General features: G+C 44.9%; 1 protein-coding gene across 3 annotated transcripts in view; it reads right to left on the reverse strand.

The window, feature by feature from the left end:
• Positions 1 to 24,182, reverse strand: part of grid2 (glutamate receptor, ionotropic, delta 2) — a 324,417-nt gene that overhangs the window by 94,172 nt on the left and 206,063 nt on the right. For all 3 annotated transcript variants that reach the window (XR_006033507.1, XM_042100271.1, XM_042100272.1), the window contains exons 7-8: positions 17,955 to 18,116; positions 15,453 to 15,572 (exon numbers count right to left, since the gene is read on the reverse strand). Coding sequence is in view for 2 of the 3 variants with exons in the window: in XM_042100271.1 (XP_041956205.1) it covers positions 15,453 to 15,572; positions 17,955 to 18,116 (282 nt within the window). In the remaining variant the exon portion in view is untranslated. The remainder of the gene's footprint in view (positions 1 to 15,452; positions 15,573 to 17,954; positions 18,117 to 24,182) is intronic.

The following is a 24,182-nucleotide window of genomic DNA, read 5'->3' on the forward strand; positions in this document are numbered from 1 at the left end:
GCACCTCACAGTAATCACACTGGCTTTGAAACAATATCAACTGATTAAATACAAACTGTGCCACTACCTGAGAAATTACAGGTTGGCGATAATCACAGTAATTTGGGAGTCTGAGCAATCTGTGAGTCTTAGGTATAACTGGAGTGGCGCACTCATTTACCACATTGGATGCCTAAAGGGGTGCTGGGTTTCCATCACTTAGGAAAGATGGCAGTAAAAAATAGTGAAAATGAAAAATACACTGGGACCATGGCGGTAAGGCTATGTAGACTTTTTGGGTTGCATCCAGAAGAATATTAACCTGACTCGCCAGATGAATTTCGTTCCGCCTAGCTCCGCCTAAATCTACTCACATCCATCTGGGACCTCTTCCGTTGAGAGTGATTTCGGCACCAGATTTTATGGTAGAGCCAATCAGGGCGCAGGGCGGGAGTTTCATAGATGTGACGTAGCGTAGAAGCGACTGTGATGGTGCATTCATGGCACTTCGGAATGACAAGGACCGCCCCCGTGGCTACTTTGTTTTTCCCACAGCAAGAAGTGTTCATGTGCTTTGCCGTCGGAATGTGTGACAAACACGGATGCCACAACAAAGGTTAAAACATACACTCACTAATCCTAAATAAACAACTGTATTTGCTTAAAATATAGTGTAAGACGCTTGTGAAAGAAAGATATGCAGCTTTCAAGTGACAAAAACGGCAAATTCCCAAGTTCACATTAAAATGGTTGGACATGAAAGGCCACATGGACTACAAACGAACTACAACGTGACGACAAAAGTGATGATGAGCCCCTAACTGGGCAGCCCCAGTTTCCGACCTCTGACTCACACATTACGTGATGTGAATGACGAGGAATGATGATGTTTTCACTGGGAAAAAGGTTTTTCCGAAGCCCATGAACGCTAGGTGAGACTGTTCTCAGCGTCACAGATTGGCTTCGATGTGAGTGGTTGAAGAAGTGGCTTATCCAATCATATGCAAGGATTTTTGATAAGGCCCAGCCTTTTGAAACACCTCTCCAATGGATCGATCCCAGATGGATGAGTGGAGCTAGGCGGAATGAAATTCATCTGGCGAGTCAGGTTAGAAGAATATGTCTTCTTTGGAAAATCGAGATAGTCAGTGATGATGTAACACATCTTATCTTATGTTTGAAAGTAGGGAAGAGCCCTTGTGTACAGTTCAGGCTATCAGCCAATCTCTGATCGACTTTAATGATGAAAAAATAGTGGATGAAAATGTTACAAAAATAAAAAATAGTATGACATTTATTTAACTCTCACAAAAATGTTGAAAAAAAAAACACTGGTACAGTACATCTACTCAACAACGAAAGAGAATTTTCCCTGTGTGTATATTCACGGCAAGTTGGCCTGCCGTAACTTCCCAACTTGGCACTGTAAGGATCTGTTCCTGTCTTGTTTTCCTTGTCTAGTGTTTTTCCATCATGTCTGCTCCTCTCGTGTCTTCCTGTTTGCTTTGTTTAAGTATAAGTAAGTATATATCGTATAAGTAAGTATATACTGTATTTTCCAGACTATAAGTCACACTTTTTTTCATAGTTTGGCTGGTCCTGCGACTCAGGTGCAACATATCTATATATACATTTTTTGACTGGTGCAACTTATACTCCGGTGCGACTTATAGTCCGGAAAATACGGTACTCTTTTGATCCCGTGAGGGAAATTTGGTCTGCATTTATCCCAATCCATGAATTAGTGAAACACACTCAGCACACAGTGAACAGAAGCACACACTAATCCCGGCGCAGTGAGCTGCCTGCAACAACAGCAGCGCTCTGGGAGCAGTGAGGGGTTAGGTGCCTTGCTCAAGGGCACTTCAGCCGTGCCTACTGGTCGGGGTTCGAACCGGCAACCCTCCGGTAAGTCCGAAGCGCTAACCAGTAGGCCATGGCTACTTCCTGTGTCTTGTGCCATGAGCTCCTTTGTTTGTGTTTCTGTTCCCTGTGTCTGTGTCTCCGCCCCTCACCTGATCCTCATTAGTCTGTTAGTTTAATTATGGTTTCCACCTGTCTTGTTCCTTGTTCACCTGTGCCCTGTTAACCCCTGTGTATTTTAACCCTATTTCTCCCCTCAGTCTGTGTCGGTCATTAATGTTGTTGTAAGTGGTTGTCTGTCATAGTTCTATTAAAGACTCCTTTTTGATCCAAGCTCGTCTCGCCAGTCGCAAGTCCAGCTCTGCCCCGCAAACCTGTGACAGGCACATTATCCCATTAACTGCATGAAAGTAGGCTATTTATTGTACAATATTCTGTAAAGTCAACACGTTATCAAAATTAACTTAATGCAGAACTATACGCACACACAGCTTTTGTTTCAACAGTGCACGCACGCAGCAATTACAGAAGTTGTAGGCTGGGCTACTTCTTGTTTTCTTTTATTGTCTATGGTTGCTGGTAATCAGCACACAATGCTAAGCTAATTCACTAACTCAAGACTTCAAGGTCATTATGGATATTAAATGTTTTTTTGTAAACAATGAAAACAGAAAGGATGGAGGCAGCAAAGCTAGAGACTTTTCAGATAGGCAGGAACAAGGTAGCTGGCTTATAATGAATGCTTACTAATGTTAAAGCTCAAACGCTGTTTAAAGCCATACAACTGTAAACTGTAACTGTAGAACAAAGCTAGTATAGTATATACAGTATACTCTTTTGATCCAGTGAGGGAAATTTGGTCTGGCATTTATCCCAATCTGTGAATTAGTGAAACACACTCAGCACACAGTGAACATACAGTGAGGTAAAGCACACACAGCGGCGCTCAGGGAGCAGTGAAGTAAAGTTTCCAAATTAATAGGTTTTTGTTAGGAGTGAATGTTGTTGTACATATGTCGCATGTGAATGTTGTTACTACTAAGCGAGATGGCCACCCCACGTTGAGGGAGGTGCGCCACTGGATTAGGTGGTGACAATTGGAGTCCAAACATGAAATCCGAGGATGTTCACTATACAAACAAATATGTACCGTGCCATTAAACTAGGCACCAGGAACATACTCTTCTAGGCTGCCTGTCCAAGCAAGGCGACTTTGCAACTTTGGACCTACACACAAGACATACACACATACACAGCAATACAACGACATCCTTCAAACAAATAAGTAGAAAGTGAGTGCATATGTGGTTGCACAGTGTGTGTGTTGCACAAGACAGTCTTTCAAAAGTGTATCATAGGAGAGCGGGCAGGGGAAAAGGAGAGGCCTTCTTTTCACAGTGCTACACTACTTTTGTTGCTAGTGCTGTTATATGGGTAAGCGCAGGTATGTAGTGGAGGCTAAACGCAAGTAAACACTGTTTATCCACCTCTGAAATTTCAGAAATACAGTTTATCCACCTCTTATTAGAGTTTATCCACCTCTCAAAAGAGTTTATTCACCAATTGCAATTTTAACATTCTATAATCACACTGTATTATCCACATTCTCAATATGTACACTCATCAACACTCTAGGAACCATTTAATACCATTTATTTACTGGAGAACTGCAGGAGATGTGCTAATGTGCATAAGGAGTGATGGTTTTCAGTACAATCACTATATTTCGGGAGGGAGTGGGAGTAGCTATCCACAGGTTCATGATTAAAACCATTAGTTACGGTTGTCAGTTATTTTTCCATATACATGTCTCAGTTGGTGTCAATCTATTACATATGAGAAGAAGAGAGAGACACTGTTACACAAACCCTCATGGGAGTTATGGGGAGGAAAAATACCACCATTTTTCTTAAATCTCTACTGTGATTTTTAGTACTGACATTATATTATGAGCTTACAGAACAGATGTTCTCTTTTTCAAAGAGTGCAAATCTATCTATAAAGCAAGAAGCGTCTGTGTGTGTGTGTGTGTGTGTGTGTCTGTGGCACGCATATGTCGCTGACTGTTTGTCAGACTGACCTAAGATTTCGTATGTGGCTCGCGCGTGGCACAAAGGTGTGCACTCTCGATTTTGAAGATTTTTGAATGCATATTTCAAAATATGCTTATTTACGTAGGACGTTTATCGCTGCACTGCACTGTTTCCAAGGGGACAAGTTTCAGGGGAGCTCCACCCCATGGATTGTGTACTGACAGTTGCTAGCTAGGTCTCACTTTGATGATAGTCAGTCGCAATTTAAAAAACGGATTACTCGAGAACCGCTTGTGGGTTAAGATGCAAGATGATTTTCATGTCTGACCTCAACAATAAAGACTCCCTGTATGCAGTTTATGTAGTGACATTTAGCCTTAACTCAAAACAGGTGTTAGGCTTATATCATTCTGATCTGTAGAAAAGTCACATGCAGCCATGCCTACATTTATTACACATGTATTAGAGGCCACATTAATTGTAGGCTAATATATTATAATATTCAGTATTCATTATTGAATGCTTAGCTGGAATGATGTTTCCCTATCATCCTATTTTTAAAGAAGGCATACCTGTGGGCATGCAATTGAGCTACGGGTTTTCTTCAGGAATGGCATGTTTGAACGGGCACTGCACTAGTAAAACTAAAACACATCTGTGGAACCTAATAGTAGAATATTATTAGCATTTATTACAAAAGAATTTATTACAAAGAAATCAGAGAAACTCTGGGAAACTATGGGAAGAAAAACATCCATTGTATATTGTTTTAATGAGTTTGACCATGCGTATGAGAACTGCTCAATAGGCTGTCATACTTAATTAACCTGCACCAGCTGGTTGATTAGTTTCCAATAAAAATATGCACATGAATCCCCAAGTCACTCCAACAGTCTTTCAGTGACTTTCACCTCTAGTATGGAGCCTGTTACAGGGTGTCTCTTTAGTTGGGTTTGGGCAGGTAAGTGCAGTCTATAAATGCTGAAGATACTTCAACTAATGTCTGCTTTTGCAACAAACACAACTAATGTCTGCTTTTGCAATAAACACAACTAATGTGTGCTTTTGCAACAAACACAACTAATGTCTGCTTTTGCAACAAACACAACTAATATCTGCTTTTGCAACGAACACAATTAATGTCTGCTTTTGCAACAAACACAACTAATGTCTGCTTTTGCAACAAATACATTTTTTATGCAGTATCAGCCTTTATGTCCTCACTACCACTGCGCTCAGACTCAAACAGGCAAGGAATTGCAAAAGTAAAATGAAAACTATTTAAAATAGGTAAAGTTGGGGTCAAAACATTAATAGGGATACAAAAGGGACTGTGCACACATGGGCTGTCCATCATGTTAAATGCACAATGAATTAAATCCCCCATAAATACAAATGGTTATTAATCATTGACTAAATATTTCTTCCGACATTTTGTATTTCAGGACAAAATACTGTCAAGGCCTCATGCCAGGGGGTCCACTGGACACAGAGAAGGCCGACAGGCAGGGCTGATTCATCAGCATCCATCTGTCAACTGGTTGTGATCTTGTGGTTGTGTCTGGAGGTCATCCTAAACCAATATCACACAGTGATCACAAATACCAGAGAGAGCCATTATTTTCCGAGCAGGGCTCAAGCCACAGCCGGAGTGAGCCCACAGGTAGTGGGAGCGTGGAGTAAAAGTCCACCTCCATACAAACAAGTCTGGAGTAAAAATGATTGACAAAGTCAATCTTTTTGGCTACAGTATAATGCACTGCATTTTTCATCTCCCCTGGCAGATTTCACACTGAAGGTGTTTGCTGTGAGTAGATGCCTATAGTCATAAACTGTAAAACATAAAAATTCCTATCATATACTGTAAAATGACCAAATATTTCAGGTAGGTTAAAAAAAAAAAAACGCTGTTTTTATTAGATCATATAAAAATTGATTAATGTTGACCGCATGACCCAACACGAGACTTTCTAAGAAGATACGGAATGAAACCGAGCCAGATATCAGAGCTAATAGCCTCTTACAGTGGCGTGGTGGGAAGCTCCGGCTCAGGCATGTGCGGTAGCATCCTCACCGCTGACCCTCTTAATGGCGCTCATGTACGCAGAACAATCATCAAGTGTCGGAGTGTGTTGGGAGCGACCATCGGTGCATTCCATTCGGCAAGATGGCCTCTGTCACCCAGGAAACCATTCATCCCAGCCCCTAGCTCTCCTCCCGAGCTGCTCCTCCTCTCACCACCTTCCTATTTGAGGTGGTGGCCATTAGCTCAGCCATATTGCCGAGTGATTAGAAAGCATTCCTCTGCACGGCCGGAGCGAGGAGCCCAATTATACGGGATCTCCCCGGATCGCCGTGCTGGGATACTGATGGAGAACAGATCCCAGCAACCCGGCGCAATATATCTACGGGCTCTGGGAGAGAAGGGAGGGGGGCATGAGAGAGAGAGAGAGAGAGACAGAGAGAGAGAGAGAGAGAGAGGGTGTACAGAGAAGCAGTCACAAAGCAAGAGAGAGAAAGAGGGATGTATGAAGAGGGAAATGCAAGCAGAGAGAAGACTAGAAATATAGAGGGGAGGAAATAGAGCATTGGGGAGAGACAAAGAGAGATAACATGGAGAATATGAGAGAGAGAGAGAATCAAAAAGAAAGATCAAGCAAGCAGGATGAATAAAAGAGAAAGTAAAGCAAGTTAATTACAGTATGCTACATTCTAAAGCTGATGATGCTAGCTACATTCTACAAACCATCTGTCTTTTAATTCTCTTTTCAGGGATTTATCACACGGACTAAATAAACAGCTATGAAGATATAATGTGAAAAGGAAACAATTAGCCACTGGTCTAGTTGGTGGGAATCGGAATAGACTAATGCTCCAGCTGCACTGGGACAGGTAGCTCTGAGTTCCGTGGGCGTTTGATGCATTAAGCATGTATGGAACACGGCGCACAGAAAAGTAGCAGGGAAGCCTAACAGCTTGTAGATTGTGCGTTGTTCTTTAATATTTTAAACTGCGGCTTGTTAAGTGCTCTTTCTGAGGAATACGGTGTGGAGAGTCTGTCTGACTGTGCCTAATGTCTTGTCCCACCCCCGCGGGACATAGAGTGTCTTGAAAGACCAGTGACCTTGGAATTTAAGCACTATTTAATTAGGCCAGCTGGGAGACATTCACACCAGTCCTATGCTCTGACAACCAGCTGAAATATTTTGGTAACCATAAATCTTGTTAATAATGAATAATACCCCCAAATTGTGGAAAACATAAGAGTGTTTAATTAGTGAGGAGCTTTATGTAAGCCGTTCACCGTTCACGCACACGGAGCGTTCCAGCAGCGCTGGTGTTTGCTGGCGATTAACCCTCAGAGGACAGTCTGTTTATGAGGCTTGACTCTTCTCTCCAGACTCTCTCCAGTTTGACACCCTCTGCGTCTGCCATTGCCATTTCCTCTCTCTCTCCTCATGTCGTGGGCGCAACTACCCCCCCGTCCACCTCCGTCGGTTCAGTTTTTAATCAGAAAACACTTGTCCCGTTTACACCCCTCTTGACCTTTTCGAGGAGACGAGTAATCTTCTCCTCCGCTGAAAGGAAGCGAAATGTTAGTGCTCCGGCAGCGCGAGGGCCTCATTCAGCCGGGCCAATTATGGGTGGGCAGGGCCGCGGGCCTGGGTAAGTAATCAAACGATGGAGACTGAAGGGACGGGCCTTCCTCTCTCTGTGTGTGTGTATGTGTGTGTGTGTGTGTGTGTGTGTGTGGGGAGGGGGAGCGCAATGCACACCTGGAGCGCAATGCACACTCTGCCCAGTCCACTTTGCGAGGTGCAGGTGGTGTTGGGAGAGAGAGAGCGAGAAAGAGAGAGACAGAGAGAGAGAGAGAGAGAGAGACCGAGGGGAAGCACAGGGGCCATCGCTAATCCTCTCGGTGGAGGAACATGAGAGAAACGAACCACGCTGATCCAAAAGTGGCACGGGGAGTTGGACGGGGGGGCTGCTGTAATCCCGGGGTTTTACACGCTGTAATGCTGCTCGGACCTGCAGAAGAATCACAGTGGCACCAGGAGGGCCGCTGGGCGGTTTCCAGAAGTCTCCAGGTTGTTGGGGGGTGGGGGTGTGAGGATTGGCAGGGAGAGGGGGCAGGTGTTGCCTCATGTCAAGAGTGCCGAAAACACTGCTACACTGAAATACAGTCTTGTCTTGAGCAGTAAATGTGTAACAGAGAATGGTCCTACTCTTGTGTAGTAGAATTGGAAAAAAATATTTTACATTTAAGCAAATACTGTAGATGTGTTTAAATTCTCCAGGCTGGGTGGGAGTGTTGCTTCATATGAAGGGCACAGGAAATTCTGCAGAACAGAAAGATACACATCTTGCCAAATAGTCTTTCAGTATATTTGAAGTTGTACAGTTTGATCCTACTCCTGTGTAAACACTATATAAGATTTGTTCTTCACTTCACAGATATTTTTTAATCTAAAATGAAGGGATCTGTAGAGATACAGCAAATCTTCATCAGTACTGTATGTGTGCTCCTTGGGTGTTGAGTCCATGTCCTTGGCATCATCAGTAACATGCTGTATAAGCTGAGCAGCTGGAACAAGCTGACATTTTGATATTTGCTCCTCAATAAACTGAATGCCATGTCATCACTTTACAAGAGATGCCGCCCATATTTAATAAATATTTCAAGATGTTACAGATTTTTCCCTCTTACTTCCACTTCACTGAACCTTCTCTAAATTTCCCACTTATAAAAATAAGCTAATGGCATTTCCCTTGCAGTACCCTAAATAAATAAACATCAGGAACTGAAATGGAACTTCTTGACCGTCCTTGCCTAGGCAAGCTGAGGAAGCTGACCAGACTCCAAGCCTTGAATAACACAATCTCCCCTTACAGGCAGCATCACTGGAAAACAGTCAAATACCACTGGAAGGTGCTAAGGAGTCCATTGTTAGAAAAGGGCATCAATAAGTGACCAGGCACAGTGCCATGGACTGTGTCTGGACCCCTACCTAGCTCACGACACACAGCCGCAGCAGGCTAGAGGTAGGAGAGAGGGAGAGAGAGAAAGAGAGAGAGAAAGAGGGAGAGAGAGAGTGAGAGAGAGAGAGAAAGAGGGAGAGAGAGAGAAAGAGGGAGAGAGAGAGTGAGAGAGAGAGAGAAAGAGGGAGAGAGAGAGAGAGAGAGAGAGACAGAGGGTGAAGTTTAACCCCACCATATGCCGTCACATCACCATTACATCATAAATAAGAGACCGCGACACAGAAAGCCTTCCCTCTAACAGCGCGGAGGTCTCAATGGCACATGGCGGATAGAAATACTTCAATTTGGCGGAGTGGGGAGCAAGACGGACAGCTCCCTGGCCCGGGTCCCGAAGTGCTGCAGCCCAAAAGGCGTGGAGTCCACTCAGGCGTCGCATGGCGGGAAGGGCATATTTTGCCACTCTGCCACATGCAATAAAACACGGCGAGACGTACTCATAGCCAAAGCAAATGCGACGTTTCCTGACATTCCTGGGATGAAAAGTTGTAATGTCCTCGCGCTAGGGGTGTGACGAGATCTGGTGATACAAAAATGTCACAATATTTCTTGTCAAGGTAAAAACCTGTCTCGTGGAGCATAGGGGTGCGTTGAGATCTCGTGCCACGAGATTAGATAATGCAAAAATATCACGATATTTCTTGTCATGGTAAATATCTGTCTCGTGGAAAAAAATATCCAGCTGTAGCCAGCATGACTGACGAGTCTAAATTAGCAAAGAAGATGCCCTAGCCACTTTTACTTTTTTTGTGTAGCAGCATTTTGGATGCCTGCTGGAAACAATTATACCACTAAATTACACCGTTTCCCCTAAAAGAAGTGGTGTGGCTGCTTTAAGAGTGTGACATCGCTCCCTCCACGTGGTTTTGTGCCAGTGAAGTGCCGAGCTACAGTAACATGCTAGCCACCAAGTGTGTGCTACTTGCACTGGTTTAGTTTCAATGGAGAACCATTTGTGTGAGGGTATTAGGCTGCATAACTTCAACACAGGTCCATGCATCTTGTTAACTTCATGTTTTTGAAGTCATCTGTGTAAGACTGAAATAAGCAGAGTGGCAGCACAAGTAGCGGTTATGCTACTGTGTTTTAGGGAAAAGGGTATAATTGAGTGGTATTATTGTTTCTGCATCTTCTGTGCTAATTTAATCAGACTTATCAGTCATGCTGAGTGGCTACAGTCATGCTGAGTGGCTGGATACTTCTCCACGAGACAGATTTTTACCTTGATGAGAAATACTGTGATATTCTTGTATCGCCAGATTTTGTGGCATGAGATCTCGTAACACCCCTGGTGCCAAGCAATCTCCCACTCAGGACTGGTTACAGTAGAACAGGAGGCAGGCATGGCCAGCTAAGACCGGTTTTAAGACATATGCTCTGGGTCATAGCACAGCTGCATGCCACGCAAATGGACAATCATTAAGAGGGTTTTGTTTCCATAGCAACAAAAGAAAATAGCTTCAAAAGTATGCTGTCACAGCCATTTATAATACAACAATATAGGCCTAATCATGATCAACACTGGAGATTGGAAACACTTTTTAAATCATAAATTAAATTGTGTGACCGCAATATGTCATGCAGTATGTCACTCACATGCAACATACAGTTGCATTGTTGGGCCTGACCAGGCAGGCAATACAGAAATATCTATCTGACCGTTGGTTTCATATACCTTTCATGTACCTTTCTTTCTGTTCCAGCAGATTGAACAGCTTTCTGCTCTCTATACAGACGGAACAGCCAGGTTGTGATTCTCGCCACCAACGCACCAGCAACTTTAAGAACAGACTTTCCATCTGTATCCAGCAGCTGGCTTACTGCCGTCCTCCTTCACAAAGAACATCAGTTGTTCTTCACCTTTTAACTGTCTCCTTAAAGTAACGACAGAAAATACCATGAGCGAAGTCTGAATCACAAAAGCTCCTGCTTTATGACTCACATATGAAAACACAAAGCTCAGAGATGAATAACAAGCGCAGAGTTTTATGCCGTTCATCCTTTTGGTTTACCATCGCTAAGCATCTCTCCCATGGGCTAACAAAGTCTATAATCATTTGTGATAGCCAGTCATACAGCACAGCTTGCTATTCATTACATTACAATACATTACATTTAGCAGACACTTTTTGACCAAAGTGACTTACATATGTCAGCTATATTACAAGGGATCACATTGTCCCCAGAGCAACTTGGGGTTAAGTGCCTTGCTCAAGGGCACAACGGTGGAAGCCGGGAATTGAACCGACAACTTTCAGGCTACTGCACGCTAGCCCAGCTCCTTAACCACTACACTACCACCGCCCACATATTCAAGGCACACTCTCAATTATATAGCCCTGTGGGTGTCACCCTGGTGTGGCCACGGGCTCTACATGGCGTCTCTTCGATGCGCGGCCGGTTTAGCGAACACAAACAGTGGTGGCGGTGGTGATGGCGTGCTCACGTTGCGTCGGCTCCCGGGTCTCTGACGGGCAAGGCCGGACGGGCAAGGCAAGGCCTTTTTCTGGGTCGACGATGCGCGGCAGCAAAAGAGGCAAGACGCGGAATGCCCACGTCAGCAGAGCAGAGCCACACCTGCGCCTGTGTGTGTGTACAGTACGTGTGTGTGTGTGTGTGTGTGTGTTTTTGCATGCTCAATCGCTCAGGGCTGGCACGCTAACCTTCGGCTAGACACTGGCATTGGTCCATATGGCTGGCCTGCCAGGATGTCTGCGTGTGTGTGTGTGTGTGTGTGTGTGTGTGTGTGTGTGTGTGTGTGTGTGTGTGTGTGTTCCATGTGTATGTGGTTGCATGTGTGTGTGTATGAGCACTTTATCTAAGATGATGAATAGCCTCTATAATAGTTTTGTACCTCTCCCCTTAATCTGCACCGGGCCTGAAACACAGCAGGAGACATGTCAATCCAATCTGCCCTGCCCACCTCTCCTCATCTCCTGTCATGTCATGTATAGTGGCCCAGCATATTCATCATGAGGATTTTGAGAAATTATATTATATTTCATTTGTCAAAATCAGATAGCAACAATTCTACCTGAGGTCTCTGGTGTATGTGACCGGCCTGAATGTGAAATTGAATGTGAAGGCACAAACCCATGCTAGTCTAAATCTGTTTTTTTTTTTTTTGAACAAATGACAAGATGACAGGAGACCTCAGTGGAATGCAAGAGGAAATTATCTCTCAACAGGCAGAGATACACTCATAAAACCCAAGTAATGTGGAGCGAGAAAAACACCTGCATGCACAGTCCCCTGTCGGTCTGCATGCTCAGTCGTAGATGCCCTTTAACAATATTATAATGGCATCTGTGTTACTGGACCGAGGGAGATGTCTCTCAGGTCCGTGGAAAATTGAAGGAGCCTGCAGCCGAAAATGGAGAGCCCAGGACATTTAACACGTTGGCAATCTGCTGGGAGCTGTCCGGGACGACGTGCAAAGAGAAGCTACGAAGCAGGACAAATCAATGAGTCTCTCTCTGTCTCTGTCTCCCTCTCCCTCTCCCTCTCTCTCTCTCTCTCTATCTGCCTCTTTCTTTCTGCCTCCTCTCTCCCCTGACTTCCCCAAAGGCAAAGACAGGCTCTATAAAGAACATCTGAATCTACCTAATGGAATGGAAAATTGGGGGGAAATGGGGATCTTTTCCCACAGGGATGTCCTTTCCTCTGTACAGTTTTCACATATTTAACATGCGGCCTTACTGACTGTGACTCGTGACCACTCGCTCGATCGGCTCGAAAGGGAAAACATTTACACGCAGCTGGCGTTCTCAAGGCGCTGGACACGGCGTCCTCAAGGCCCCCCCCCCGGCACACACACACACACACATACACTCCCAGACACCGGCTGCAGTTTTTGCCGTCCACACACACACACACACAGGCACGTCTCATCTGCCGGGCGTTTATGCTCCCATTTCTGTAGATTCCATCACATCTGTTAGCCTTTTTTTCTGAGGGCAGCATATTTTCATTATCACCCATATATAAACAGTGAGAAAAGAGAGTGAAAAAAAGACATTGTTTGAGTGTTGCAGGATTTATAGAAGGGGCCATCTACAGCTAATCAGGCATGGCAGGCCAGTTAGAGGACAGACCCCTATGGTGAAGCTTTTAGATTGTTGATGTATAGAGTGGCAGGCAGCATGTAGCCTGAGAAATTAATGGACTGGAAAACTAATTCTTGCATGGAGGTAATAATAATTATGAAAGATTGCCTCAGCCTATTATTATCAATACACAGATACAGCAGTCTCTCTCTCTCTCTCTCTTTCTCTCTCCTTCAGCCTCTCCTCCCTTCTCTCACTCTTGTTCGCTTTTTGAATGTGCATGCTATATAGAATAACAACAAAAGAGAGAGATAGAGAGAGAGAGAGAGAGAGAGAGAGAATGGAGGAAAGATGAGGAGAAGGAAAGAGTGAGCAAGAATGAGAATGAAAAAGAGAGAGAATGAGAAAGATACAGTATGTGGGTAGGGAGAGAGTAAACAAGCAAGTGCAAGCACCCTTTAAGCGCCTGGAGAAATTGCAGGTCCTCTTGATACGCCGGGCAAGTGCGAATCAGAAGAGGGCAGTATTGCAAGCAGAGGCACTTGCTACATCGAGGTCACCTTGGTGTCAATGACTTTGACAATAAAGATGTGAGAGAAACTGGCTGCAAATTACAAGCTTTAAGTATTTAATGTTCAGCTTCAGTCAAGAGGTAGACTGCCTGGAGCCATTTATTTTTTGGTAGGCTAGTGAAGAGCTGTGTATTTTTGAAGGCACCTCACAATGTTTCTGTGTATTTTTGAAACCTCACAATGTTTTTGGCATCAGAGGGTCAAATTGGACAGGCGATTGTTCTTGCCGTGCGCCCATAATTTGTGCTAAAAGCCAGCACGCCAATCTTGCTTCCCGAATGCTTAACTGAACACAGACGGTCAATCCCCCGAAATCTTATGTAAGCTGTTCTGGAGATACTCCTGAAAAAAAACACTACCCTGAGTTAAATGCTGCGTAAAACTTGCCACAATGAATCATACATTTTCATACTGCGCTGTCAACACGACAATAACAAAGCGCAAATGGATGAATAGAGACGAACGCACAGAGCCTCCAAGATGGTTAATTAGCATAAGAAAAGATCGGCCGGTCGTCTCTACGGATGATATGAGAACAACGACATGAAAGCAATTAACCTGCTTTTCCTCTTAGATATGGATGCTACAGTATACTGAGCGGGAAGCACTACTTATATTTGATGCAAGAGCACGGCTCAACGTGATGAATTCTGCACGAAACCTGCATTATGGTCAGACTATCCGTTCCACTACCAATCCTGGTCCTAAAAAGTACCATGAGAAAAGCCCATATATGAGAGGCTTTGTGCAGGAACAACAACCGGTCCTTAATTCCTTCAGAAGCAATTATCTGAACTGATTAGAGGAATCTTACTAATGTAATTACTTTGCATTTAAAGATTAATTTCATCTTTGTGGGCATGGCACTGTGTGTTTGTGTTCGGCTGCCATTATCTCTAACAAGATCTGACAATTTAATTTGTAATCTAATGGCAGACGTGGGCCCTGGATGGGGGATCTGGTGCTATCATTAAGGTTTGATGTGGTGCAGGCCTGCCATAGGGACGTCGAGGGAACGGCTACTCCTCCTCCTCCTCCTCCACGCCAGCTCAAGGACAGGAGGTTGACCTCGCTCCACTCTCATCTCTTGCACTCATCCAATCAAACTGACCCCCAGAGGGCCCATTCATTTTACAGTAGGGTACCCAGGTCTCCGCCTTTAGCTCGTCTACTGGCAGCGGTGGCAGCCGAGGAGCTAAAACGTGATAACTGCTGCCATAATCCGGGATTCCCCACAGGAGTGAATGTAAGAGTGCTGCACCGAGTAAGACCCAGTGCCTACGGGGATTCGGGGCTAATTCATCTGTATTCCACACGAGACAGAGATAGATGAGATCCCGTATCGGAACGTGCACAGGCCCTGCCGTATATGCATCCAGTAATTAACGGAAAACCAGTAGAAAGACTGGAATAATTGAGGTCGGTGCGCAGGGGAGAACGTTGTTTCACTGTGCCGTTCCTCAACTGCCGCCACACTCGAACGAAACGAGATAAACAAACAATAAAGTGGCAGAAGGGAGGGAAAACATAAACATCATCTGCAAAGAGCTCTATGTGTCTCCAAGGGAAGCTGATGGAATTCATTAGGTTGCGATGATTATCAATTAAAATCAGTTCGCTCCTTAAATTAATGTAATTAACTAGCACACCTGAAGGGGTGAGCTAGGCAAACAAGCGGACGGGGCTCCGAACTCCAATAAGTGCAGAGACCTGGGACTGACATACTTACAGTAGGAGTGAATGAAGAAAGAGGGCAAGAGGGGAAAAGGGGGGGGGGGGGGGTTAAGAGTGAGCAGTGGAAGATAACGCACTCTGGTTTGAGTGAGGGGGAAAATAAAACTCTCTAGTGTGAACGAGTGAATATAAAAGAAAATATTGGGCCTGTGGAGAGCCGTGAGATTGTGTGGAAAGGTGGCCCCTACCCTGGTCACTCCACGGCCGCGGTCCTCCCCGTAGTTGGTGCCCAGGATCTCAAAGTGAATGTTGGGGTTGGTTCCGTTGTCACTGAACTCCAGCAGGTTGGTGAGAGCACTCACTCCATTCTAAAGACGAGGAACACATTTACATGAATGTATTTACAGTCATTTGGGTCACAAAAATCCATTCCACATGGTGACCAGAGGCAGGCTATGGTGTGCTACAGATCAGCACAGACACACAGATTCTCACACACACATACACTCAAAGCATCAAAAAGCACATGATAAAAGACATGAAAGAGTAACATGACAGAAAATCCTTTGAAAAAAACAAAACATTTTTCTTATTCAGTGTTTTCAAAGGAGAGCCCGGGGTTTTGGTTGACTTTTGTTGCTAAGGAAATAAAGAGTCTGGTGGCTATTGGAATGGATTTGGCTGGCACAAGACAGGGGATTGTGTTCATCTATTTGTCAGGGTTATCCACTTCACTTGGCAAATACGGGAGATATTTCACATACTGAAATCCTAATTCTGCACTGATTTGCACAGAAGAAATGTCTTTTTGAATGTCTATTTTCCCCATCACATGTTCATTTGTGAGGTGTTATGAGGGATCTGGCTACATTAATCATGCTGTCTGCCATCAGCTCCTCTTACATATGGGAGAACAGAGATAAACCAAACACACACACACACACACACACACACACACACACACACACACACACACACACACACACATGCGCGCACACACACGCACACAGAGACACTTCAACAGATATTCACACAAAATGGTAGCACCATCAGATCCTCGACAGCTAGCACCATCTTCTAGCACAGTGTGTCCGGAAGCACGTCCTGCTGCAAACAGGTGCAATTAACAAAAAGATAACTGTGCTGAACGTGTTGGGCCAATACTGGGCTGTCAGAATTAATTAGACAGCCAATTATAAAAGCTGATGAGCAGTTTCCAAATGAGTTCACCTACTGTAGCACTGTACTGGAAAGCCAATAAACACAAACTTCCCTTTAATTAAGCCAGCCGAACAGTGTTCTGACGAGGCCACTGCAGGGGGAATAAATTGTAAGCCCATTTATACAGCTGCTTTATGGCAAAAAAACAGAGCACACAGCGCATTAATATGATCTATAGGTGCGATTATGGGGCTCTGGGAGAGGGCTCAGCAGACTCGGGCTCAGAACCTCCACGCGTGTGAGGTGGATGTACAGGAGGGCGGGCTAGGCTGGGGGGGGTCCCAGGATGGTGGGGTGGCAGGGAGCCGGGGGTGGCACAGGTGGCAGGGCAGGGAGAGAACAGCCGGAGCCCGGGAGAAGCAGGTGACGGAAGTGAGACTGTGGGTGGCAGACAGGTGCACTATCCCACCTGTGCGCTTTCCTGAAGAGGCCAAAGTGTCTGTGCGCATATGGTGTGATCTCTCTCTCTCTCTCTACTGCCGACTCTCTCTCTCTTTCAATCTCACCTTCCCACTCACTCAATTTCCTGCTTTCCACTTTCTCTTTCTACCTGACTCTCTTCTTCTCCCTTATTCATGTTCCTCTCTCTCTCTCTCTCTCTCTCTCTCTCTCTTTCTCAGAGTTCAGAAACCTAAGCTGCTCCTTCCCCAGGCCTCAGGGCGACATGTTTCCTGCTGTGAGCGCCTTTCGGTTACTGTACTGCTCTCTCTCATCCACACATTCTCTCTCTCTCTCTCTCTCTCTCTCTCTCTCTCTCTCTCTCTCTCTCTCTCTCTCTCTCTCTTCTAGCACTCTACCTGTTTCAATCTCTCAAGCACCCTTTGTTGTTTTCTTTGTCCTACCTTTTCCCAGAGGATCAAGTATCATGACACTCAGGGTGCCCTCCCCAAAACCCACACACACAGACACCTGACGCACACACACACACACACACACACACACACACACACACACAAAGACAGAAAACACCACATATACACACAATTTCTACACACTAGTGTAACAATGTTGTTATACAGAACAGAATGTACTGTATATGCTGTTCATTCTATGTTCCTGTACAATTAAGGCTCAAGGGCATGTAGAGTTATAATTGGGTACATGAATTGTGCCACAAACTAATGGTTTAATCACACCTTCATGGCTACACATTGATTGTCTGTGAGCACCCACATCATTACAATAATGCACTCTGGGTAAACACATGTACTCCATTCTCTAACAAGAATCTACACAGTCAAAAATAGCATGGAGAAGCACTATTTGTTTTGCTGATGTAAACCACTTTTGTGTTGTTGACCAAACCCGGTTTTGACTGTTTGCGGTGAGACCAGCTCCTTCTTTTAGAGCACATGATTGAAACATGGTGGTCAGAGTGGTCTTAGCATGGTAAACAAAATAAATCAACACAGGCATGTTCCAAATGACGTGCTGGACATTGGCCATGTATACAAACACACACACACACACACACACACACACACACACACACGTATGCGCAGAGAGAGCAGAGAGACATATTCCCTTACCTTCTTGACAGTCTCAAGCATGGAGCGTCCGCCCTGCCAGGGCTTGGAGCCCTTGCGGATGCAGCTGAGGCTGGCCATGCTGTGCCACTTGCGGTCCTCCAGCTTCCTGTGGAAGGTGTTGGCCAGCAGCAGCACTGTGTCGTAGATGTAGCGGTTTGTGATCTGCCGGCACCAGAACACAGAGAAAGACGAGGACACAGAGAGAGAGAGAAAGAGAGAGATGTTTAACACCCACTCCTTGAATCAATCTTCAAACCATGGCCTTGAAACAAATATCACGTGTCTGAGAGTGGGAGAGAGAGAAAGACAGAGAAAGAGAGAGAGGGAGAGAGGAATGACAGGTTAAAAGGTGAGGTAGGAGGCATGACAGTGTGAAAAGAGAGAAAGAGAGGAAGAGAAAGACACTTTTTCGACAAGTACAGGACTAAAGCAAATCAATTACATGTCTCTGAAGAGTCATGATCTACGACTCTCAACCAGGAAGCAAGTTGCGGGTCTCTCCAGTTAATGCAGTGTGTGTGTTTTTTATTATGTGTGTATAAGTATAAGTATATAAGTATATATACTCTTTTGATCCCATGAGGGAAATTTGGTCTCTGCATTTATCCGAGAATTAGTGAAACACACTCAGCACACAGTGAACACACAGTGAGGTGAAGCACACACTAATCCCGGCGCAGTGAGCTGCCTGCAACAACAGCGGCGCTTGGGGAGCAGCGAGGGGTTAGGTGCCTTGCTCAAGGGCACTTCAGCCGCGCCTACTGGTCGGGGTTCGAACCGGCAACCCTCCGGAGCGCTAACCAGTAGGCCACGGCTGCCCCACATGGCTGTGTGTGTGTGTGTGTGTGTGTGTGTGTGTGTGTGTGTGTGTGTGTGTGTGTGTGTGTGTGTGTGTGTGTGTGTGTGTGTGTGTGTGTGTGTGTGTGTGTGTGTGTGTGTGTGTGTGTGTGTGTGTGTGTGTGCGCGCATGCATATTTATATGTTCCTTGCATCCACTTGCTGAATACTCATTCGCCCCTTGACTAGCACTTGACAGTTTGCACCAGCCATGATGAGAGGTGGTGAAGCGGGAGGCCTATAATCACGAGCACAAAGGCATGAGCATGTTGACACCTGGCACTGAGTGCGCAGCTCCGCATTCTTTCTTCTGCTTTTTTGATCACGCTGTAAAAAAAACATGCCCCCATGCTGTTTGCACAAAGCCTCCAGCTCTCAACACAGAATGTAATAAAAAGAGAGGGGAAAAAAAATCGCTCATGATGCTTTAACTACCAATCAAAAGACGGCGTCTCTTTTTGTGTTCCTCTCTGAGGCTCAAGCAAAAGAGAAAGAAAGGAAGATAGGAAAAGAAAGAAGGAAGGAAAGAAAGGGAGAGCAAGGAAAAGGAAGAACGAAAGAAAGAAAACAGAAATGAAAAGACAGAATGCTGATGGAGACCAGGAACCTAGCGACCCTAATCACTGGCACAGACGTTGCTTCACCTCCGTTTTCTTATTCGCTTGAAAATATCATTAACGCGTGTTCTCTCTCCTCTCTGTGGTGCCGCAGTGGTCATGCCGTTGCGGTGGTGGCGGCACGGGCAGGATCAAGAGTTAATTCAGCGCTGATCGATCGCGCGGCGTGATTTAGCCGGAGTGTTGTCTCCATTTTAATGAGAATGTAATAAATAGAGTGGAGTGGCCATTAGGTCTCCTGTTGTTTATTAACCCGCAATGCTCTCTCGCGCGCCCAACACAATATTGAGTGCCGGCGCACCCGCCACCGCACACGAGCCACGCTGCACTGTCCTAACTGGGATGACAAATGACCACCCGAGCCTCCTGACACAGCCCGCTTTATCTCCGGTGACACTCATAAAGCCAACGCTTCTCCAACGACACGTATCTTTCGCCAGCTGGAGCTATGTGTGCGTTTGTACACTCTTGGTGTGTGTGTGTGTGTGTGTGTGTGTGTGTGTGTGTGTGTGTGTGTGTGTGTGTGTGTGTGTGTTGGCATCCCTGGTAAAGTTGCGAAAAAAGAAGTGTAAAAATGTATCAACTGGTAATTCATCTTTATCTAAATCCAACTTTTCAAGGAAGAACATTTATTCTGAGAACAAAATTAACTAAATAAATAAATATATTTAACAGAAACACATATGCCACAATTATTGGCATATTGTACAGCCTCTCTTTCCAATAAAACAGTTCTTACTCTTCTCCTATCACATGCCATACAGTTGGAGAATAAAAAAGGGATTTAGAGTTCAGATCAGGGGACTGAGATGACCATAACCAAAGATTTATTTTTATGTTCAGAAAGCCATTTCTGTGACAATCTGGACATCTGTTTTGGTTCATTTACTTGCTGGATGATCCAATCACGACCCACTTTTAGTGTCATGGCAGAGCCAGACTTGATTTAAAATGGTCATGTATCTCAGGTCATGATACCATGCAGGATGAGGTTCCCTGGGCCTGTGGAATGAAAACAGCTCCAAAACATCACTGACCCTCCGCCATACTTCATCAGTGGGCATGTGGTTCTGGTCAATTTAGTCATCTTTCTATTGTATGCCAAACCCAATCCATCTGATAATAAAACATGATTCCAGTTATGAAGTGTTTTTGGAAACTGGGTGACCCCAAGATGCAACTTTCTTCTGCAACTCTCCAACAGCATTGCAAATTTGTTGCAGTTCAAGATTGGTATGTCTTAAGTATTTTAACTATGGCCATTTTCAGGTGAGTACCTATTTTTATAGTGATTCACTGATTTACTTCTGTATTCTGTGTGTGGGAGAGTGTGTGTGTGTTGGGGGGGGGGGGGGGGGGGGGGGGGGGTGGAGGAGGAGCATCAGGAGGAGTCTTTAATTGTCGTCTGTGTGTGTTCTGTCTTTATGCAGAAGTAAAATCCAGTGCAGTAAAGATGATAACGCCTGAATGCATCACAGAGTAGTGCTAACAGAGACAATTACTGAGAGCAAAGTAACACAGTGAACTACAGTAAACACACTGAGTGTGAAAGAAAGCAAAATACTAAACTACCTCAAAGCTAAGCAGTTTAAGTACATTTATGTCAAGCTCATATCAAAAGATTCTTTCTAAAAGGTGCCAAGGGACGAGGGGGTAAACTTTATACTATACATATTTTGGCCATATGGCAGCTGGGTTGTTTGTATTTACAAATATGATAAAACTAGGACAGCCCTAACTACTCCAGAGAGAGTCTTCCACAGACAGAATAAAAGACCCGTGACCTAGAGAGAGAGGACCTTGACAGTGAATCCTGCTGACTACAGAGCAACGGTGCAAATTTATTTATTCTGCTGTTCAGCGGGTATTTTTCTGCTCTCTGTTTTCTGCTTCGGAAAGAAAACAAACACCAGAACAAAGCAAGCCTATACAGACAGAGTCTCTGTGCTCCGATCTCGCTCGCTCTGATGCTGTCTCTCTATCTGCTCTGTACCACGGAGCCACCCAATTGACAGTGTGGGAGTTGATTTGCAGTTTTACTTCTCCCAGTAGTATCGGAGGACGGAGAGGAAGGACTAGGTCACTGGAGCGAATCATCATTCAGTCAGTGTGCATGTGTTTGGGGGGGGGGGGGGGGTATGTTGATGTGTGTATGTGTGAGTGTGTGTGTGAGAGCGTGTGTGTGTGTGTGTGTGTGTGTGTGTGTGTGAGAGAGAGAGAGTGTGTGTCTCTCTGTGTGTGTGTGTGTGTGTGTGTATGAGAGAGAGAGAGTGTGTCTCTGTCTCTGTGTGTGAGAGTGTGTGTGTGTGAGAGCGTGTGTGTGTGTGTGTGTGAGAGAGAGAGAGAGAGAGAGAGAGAGAGTGTGTCTCTGTCTCTGTGTGTGAGAGTGTGTGTGTGGGTGTGTGTGTGTGATATGGAACAGTGTGTGTGTGTGTGTGTGAGAGAGAAAAAGAGAGTGTGTGTGTGTGTGTGTGTGTGTGTGTGTGTGTGTGTGTGTGTGTGTGTGTGTGTGTGTGTGTGCGTGTGTGTGTGTGTGCATGTGTGTGTGTGAGTGTGTGTGTATGTGTGAGTGTGTGTGTGTGTGTGAGTGTGTGTGTGTGCATGTGTGTGTGTATGTGTGTGTGTGAGTGTGCATGTGTGTGTGTGTGATATAGAACAGTGTCAGTCACAGAGTGAACAGAGAGTAAGAGAGTAAGGGGTTAAATCCAGAGGGATGACATGGAAATCTGCCAGGGCAAGTCAAAGAGAGTGGTGCAACTAAGACTGCTTCCCAAGGGAGGCCAAGTGGTCAGTGGTCCTCAGGGGAAACAGTGTGTGGTGTAGGGGTGGGGGCGGGCTGGAGAGATGGGGGGAGAGGAGAGCCAGCAAAGCAGAGGAAGAGAAAGAGTCCAGGGCATAGCACAAGGCAGAGTGAGAGGGAGGGAGAGAGACAGAGAGTTGGGGGTAAAGGAAGTGGAGAGAGAGATACAGAGAAAGAAAAACAGAAAAGTGAGAGGCAGAGAAAGAGGGAGAAAGAAAAAGGAAGATGGAGGGGTAGTGTTAGTGGAGAGAGGTGTGGGGAATAAGAAATAGGTAGATAGAGAGAGAGAGAAAGAGAGAGAGAGGGAAAGGGAGAGTGGTCAGGCTCGCTGAGATGATGCGCTCCAGCGCCGTGTGAAATTGGGCTCCTTCTGGGCTGCCCTCCTGACCACTGAGCTGCTCTGCCTCCACACTGTCAAACAAGACTGGCCTAAATGCACCATTCACCCCTGGCGCTAAGCACAGACGCCCTGTCCCCCTGGCACCACTCTGGAGGTGGCCTGCTATCTCCCAGCACCACACCCCTCGTCCCCACACAGCCACAGTCACCTATGTCAATGCACAGGGGTCTTGGCACCATGCTTAAAAGCAACCATGTGCAATTTGTAAACATTTTTGAATCATTAAAAAAAATATTTAATAATGCATGCTTATTTATTCGCTGTATCTCATAATTTTATTTATTATTTTTATTTTTTTTGCTCTAAGTCTATGGTGAGCCACGGTGTGCAGCCAATTAGAAAGACTTACTTGCTGCATCATTGGCCTGTTACAATACCTTGTTACTGCTTTATATTGTCACATTTTATAAGATAGCCAACTTGTTTGTCAGCACAAGAGCAGAAAGTCCTCACAAAATCAAATGGTCCTCACAAAACTAAACACCAACTCCAGGCATTCACAGACCCTAAGCACTGTTCCCGTCAATCAATACAGCTATATTTTATAACTTCAAATACTATTTCCGTCCAGTGCATGGGAGCTTAATCTTAGAATATGACATTTTACATAGAGCTTTCGATTGAAAGCAGTGCATATATTGCAAATGCAAGATTTCACCAAACTACTAAATTAGTTTTAGTTAGACATTGTACAGCCTCATGCAGTGAATAGAAGTCTCTCTGTGTATGCATTCTCTCTAGATTAGAGATCATGCAAAAACTCACTTGTAAAATCAAGCTGGTCAGTCAGGCATAATAGCGAGATACCAGTCTGAGGGGATTTCCGGCTTCAAGTATTCATTGTTGAGTATGCTGTCTCCCTTTCCTAAATCAGGCTGCACTAAATAAATAAAAGAATCTAGAATAATCTAGAGAGAATGCATACACAGAGAGACTTCTATTCACTGCATGAGGCTGTACAATGTCTAACTAAAACTAATTTAGTAGTTTCGTGAAATCTATTTAACACCATAGGCAAGATCCAAAGTACAAACACCTGTGGGTCAGCTTTAGTTCATGCATGAGGGATTTTGCTCATAGTCTGATTTTGCACTTTGTCCGTCAATATAAATAAACAGTGTTTCCCACAACTGTGAGCCATGAAGGTTGCACAGGAGTGCCACAGGAAGCAAAATCGGCCAAAATTGTAGGCTATTTAAATCACATTTCTAGATTCACGTTAATTCTAAATCTTACTGACTATCTGCATACTGTTTTGTACTTTTGTTTTGTTTTTATTGGTCAAGGAATGTTGCACCTGTGTGCAGCTAACACCTCAAACACAGCAGAATAGTACAGCTACATCCAGAAGTAGCGGAAAGTTGTCTGCTAATAACTGCCCTGCTGTCCTAGCCTGGTAAACCAGACCCTGGAATCTTTCAGATTAAGGGTCTGGCCACGAGTAATGAAAATGGCCCAACTCGAGGGGCGGCACCAAGCATGCATTTGAAACTCTCACTGCAAGCAGTTGGATAACGCTACGACCAATCACAACAATTCATCAGTGTCAGTCATCAGTGTAGCTCGCCTTTGTC

Source organism: Alosa sapidissima, chromosome 8 (assembly GCF_018492685.1).
Source record: "Alosa sapidissima isolate fAloSap1 chromosome 8, fAloSap1.pri, whole genome shotgun sequence".
Lineage (NCBI taxonomy): Eukaryota > Metazoa > Chordata > Actinopteri > Clupeiformes > Clupeidae > Alosa > Alosa sapidissima.